Genomic DNA, 3,650 nt, shown 5'->3' with positions numbered 1-3,650 from the left:
CAACATTTTACAAACACTTTTATTTCCCCGACAACGATGCTTTTGGTAATGAAGTAGATGACACAGACCATCTGGCCAAAGCTGTAGTGGTAAGCGGTTTTGTGGATATATGCGTGTGAGAGTGGGAGGGAGGGAGGGAGAGAGAGAGGAGGGAGAGAGAAAGGTGGAGAGAGAGGGAAGGGGAGAGACTGTGGGTGTGCTTGAGAGCGAGAAAAGGGGAGTGACTGTATGTATGTGCGTGTATGTTTGTGTGTGAATGTGTGTGTGTTTGAGAAACAGAGAGAGAACGTGTATATGTGATATTGTTTTTTTACATGCTGTTTTGTACAGATAGATAGACAGACAGACTAGGGACATAGGTTGTATCTGCGATGAATTCTCGTGAAAGTTCCGAGTTAGCTATGGATAAGAGGTGAGAAGTTTTTAATTAGATGATCGCTGAGCTGGGATGCTGCAGGGAAGATCCGAGTAGTTAAAATGTCAGAGAGCAGAAATTGGAAGTTGCAGAGGAATGTCAAATCCGAGGAGAGGATTCACTGAGTAGTAGATGAAACAGAATGAGTGCCGGTCTGTAAGTGTTTGGGGAGAAGGGTAGGAGGGGAGTGGCTTGGCCCACATGTGGGACCGAACCTATAACCGGTTAAGAGTAATTCTTTAGGTTTATTATCGAAATTCAAATCAATGTTGCTCAGCCGGTTTAACAATACAGAGTTTATAACCACATGTTGGTGATATATTTCCACCATGTTTACTAGTCCCTTATTTAACATGGGGGAGAAATAAACCCCGGTATGTCGACATTCTATGGCGTAACACGTTGTGGGTATCGGCTCAGTCATATTGGCTAATCCCTTAACATGGTGGACAGGTAACCCCTGTTATAATGATTTTACGAAGGTGTCGATTGCCATGTAAGCTAGTCTCTTACTTAACATGGAAGAGAGAGGTGAACCCTCCCAAGATGGACTTAGCCTAGATCCATCAAAGCAAAGACAAAAATCTTTAATTGCTTAGATAATTAATCATGTAAAAATGCTAGAAGTAATCTAGATTAAATGTCATCAAAACTATGTACTAATGAGATTTCTGGCGATGATCAAGAGACAAACTCTGAGTAGCTCGGTGACCCCATGTATTTCTATTTCGTCTTCATTTTGCCCTCATTAACAATGAATTATGTGAAGTTATACGTCATCAAACGTATTAACCTATCTCGAGATAAAACATATGTTGTGAGTCTACAAATTTACTGTGGAGTAGAGGCGGGGGAGCTGTCGGGGAAGCTATTTGCAGTATGTTTTTCAAGTTTCGGGGGTGTCTGTCAACAGTACAATCTGTGTTTGTGTGTGTGTGTGTCAGTTTGTTTGTATGCCTATGTGTCTGTGTGTGTGTTTGCGTATGTGTGTGTTTGTCTCTGTGTGTGTGTATGTGTGTGTGTGAGAGAGAGAGAGAGAGAGAGAGAGAGAGAGAGGGTGATGAATATATGCACGTGCGTATATGTCTGTGTAAATGTATTTATCTACACTCTGTATATCTGTCTAGCCGTACATGGTATAAGCACACACACACACACAAACACACACACAAACACACACACACACACACACACACACACACACACAGATAGATAAATATATTAATCGACAGACAGACAGACAGACGGATAGATAGATAGATAGATAGATAGATAGATAGATAGATACATAGATAGATACATAGATAGATAAATCTATCTATACAAAAAGGCGGTGAGCTGGCAGAAACGTTAGCACGCTGGACGAGATACTTAGTGGTATTTCGTCTGTCTTGACGTTCGGAGTTCAAATTCCGCCGAGGTCAACTTTGCCTTTTGTCCTTTCAGGGTCTAATCGACTGGCCCCTTCCTCTAAAATGTCGGGCCTTGTACCTAGAGCAGAAAAGAATATTTAAAAACTAGTTTTATAGAAACTTCTTTCAAAATTCTCATTTTGTTTTTCGCACATTCACTTGCGTTGGTTGAACTCTGTAAAATGTAAGAGAAAGAAATCTAGTTGTTCCTTGCAATACATACCGACACGTACATCTAAAGCAAATTTTTTTCAGGGGCTCTTAAAACACTATTGGGAATCCACAATTTACGTATTTTGTTTCGTGGGCCCCCCAAAATCTTATATGAACCCTCAGGGGCCATACAGATTCCGGTTGAGAGCCACTGATCTATACCTGTAAGCAGTCGGTAAGTTCCTCTTGGTCAACGAATTCAAATTGTTTAGATGCGACATGACACTTTGTACACCACTCAGATCGACTTAGGCAACAACATTTCCAAGATATTAAATTAAGCTGTAGGGACTTTAGTGATTGCTTCAATTTATCCTAAAATTAATCTCTGGGATATGCCAATACACACAGATAGAGAAATTAAGGCAAATAGACCAGATATAGTTGTCAAAGACCATGAAGAAAAAAAATGCTTTCTAATTGATGTATCAATACCAGCAGATGACAACGTTTCTCTAAAAGAAATGGAAAAACTTTCAAAATACAAAGACCTGGAAATAGAGATAACTCGAATGTGGAATCTAAAAACAGAAACAATTCCTATCATAGTAGGTGCCTTAGGTATAATAAAAAAATATTCAGACAAATACATAACAAAAACACCAGGACTTACAAATATATATAACATACAGAAATTTGCACTATTGGGTACTGCACACATTCTACGCAAAACACTTTCAATACAGTAAACATAAGAGCACCACAGCAAACCACAGCACATACCCAAGGCGCACAGAGCTGCGCTCGGTAGTGAAGTGAAAGCACGTTATAAAAATAAAACTACTGAATAATGATAATAATAATAATATTGCTTTATTTTTTCCTTTTGTGCAGATGTTCTGCGAAGTTATTGGTCCTCTTCTATACAAAGCAGAACATATGAAGAACATGGTCAACTGTATCACAGCTGTCGTTCCTGTCTCCAACATGCCAAACTCGGTAAGACTATTTCTCGTAGGTTTAACCGCAAATGTTCCAAGTTCGAATCCAGCCCAGCACAAATAAGCCTCCGAGCGTATGGAAGAAAACACACATGCTTTTTAGAGCAAACTTCAGAACCTCACTGATGCTTGCGCCCGGTATATGTGCGTGGTGTGTGTGTGTTCATTGTACACACACTTATATCCATATTGTTTCTTTGTTTTTCGCCACTTTTGCGCTGTGTCTTTTCCTTCCTTGACTTCACATATTATATATTTGTCCCCTTCATACGCTCCAACGTGCTCCTATGCATGTTTTCACAAGTACATGACCCCTCTATTGTGCTGAAAAACTCTAACCCTATTCACTTCCCGTATGACATTCCATATATATATATATATATATAATTTACAAAAACAGATAGTAGTAATTTACTATCGCAGCGAGTTGAACTTACTACGCCTCCAGAACAGAACGAAAGGACCACGTGCGCATGCAAGAAATAACAGTAAACTATGAACGTTATTCTTAATTTTAATTTCAATTTTATTTTATTAAAATAGCCCTCTTCTCTTCTCGCATATTTTATATTCATTTTTGATAAGGTTTTTCAAACAAAACCGAAACATGTAATGTAAATTAATTAGAACACCTAATTTTTTTAAAAAGTGGCATTTTCATTTTTGCTT

At 38.8% G+C, this 3,650-nt stretch overlaps 1 protein-coding gene across 1 annotated transcript in view; it reads left to right on the top strand.

The window, feature by feature from the left end:
- Positions 1-3,650, top strand: part of LOC106877374 (uncharacterized) — a 101,948-nt gene that overhangs the window by 51,578 nt on the left and 46,720 nt on the right. The window contains exons 32-33 of the mRNA XM_052977151.1: positions 8-89; positions 2,875-2,979. Coding sequence (XP_052833111.1) covers positions 8-89; positions 2,875-2,979 — 187 coding nt within the window. The remainder of the gene's footprint in view (positions 1-7; positions 90-2,874; positions 2,980-3,650) is intronic.

This window comes from Octopus bimaculoides, chromosome 27, assembly GCF_001194135.2.
Source record: "Octopus bimaculoides isolate UCB-OBI-ISO-001 chromosome 27, ASM119413v2, whole genome shotgun sequence".
Lineage (NCBI taxonomy): Eukaryota > Metazoa > Mollusca > Cephalopoda > Octopoda > Octopodidae > Octopus > Octopus bimaculoides.
The sequence above is the reverse complement of the archived record's forward strand: the minus strand, read 5'-3'. Positions and strand labels throughout refer to the sequence as shown.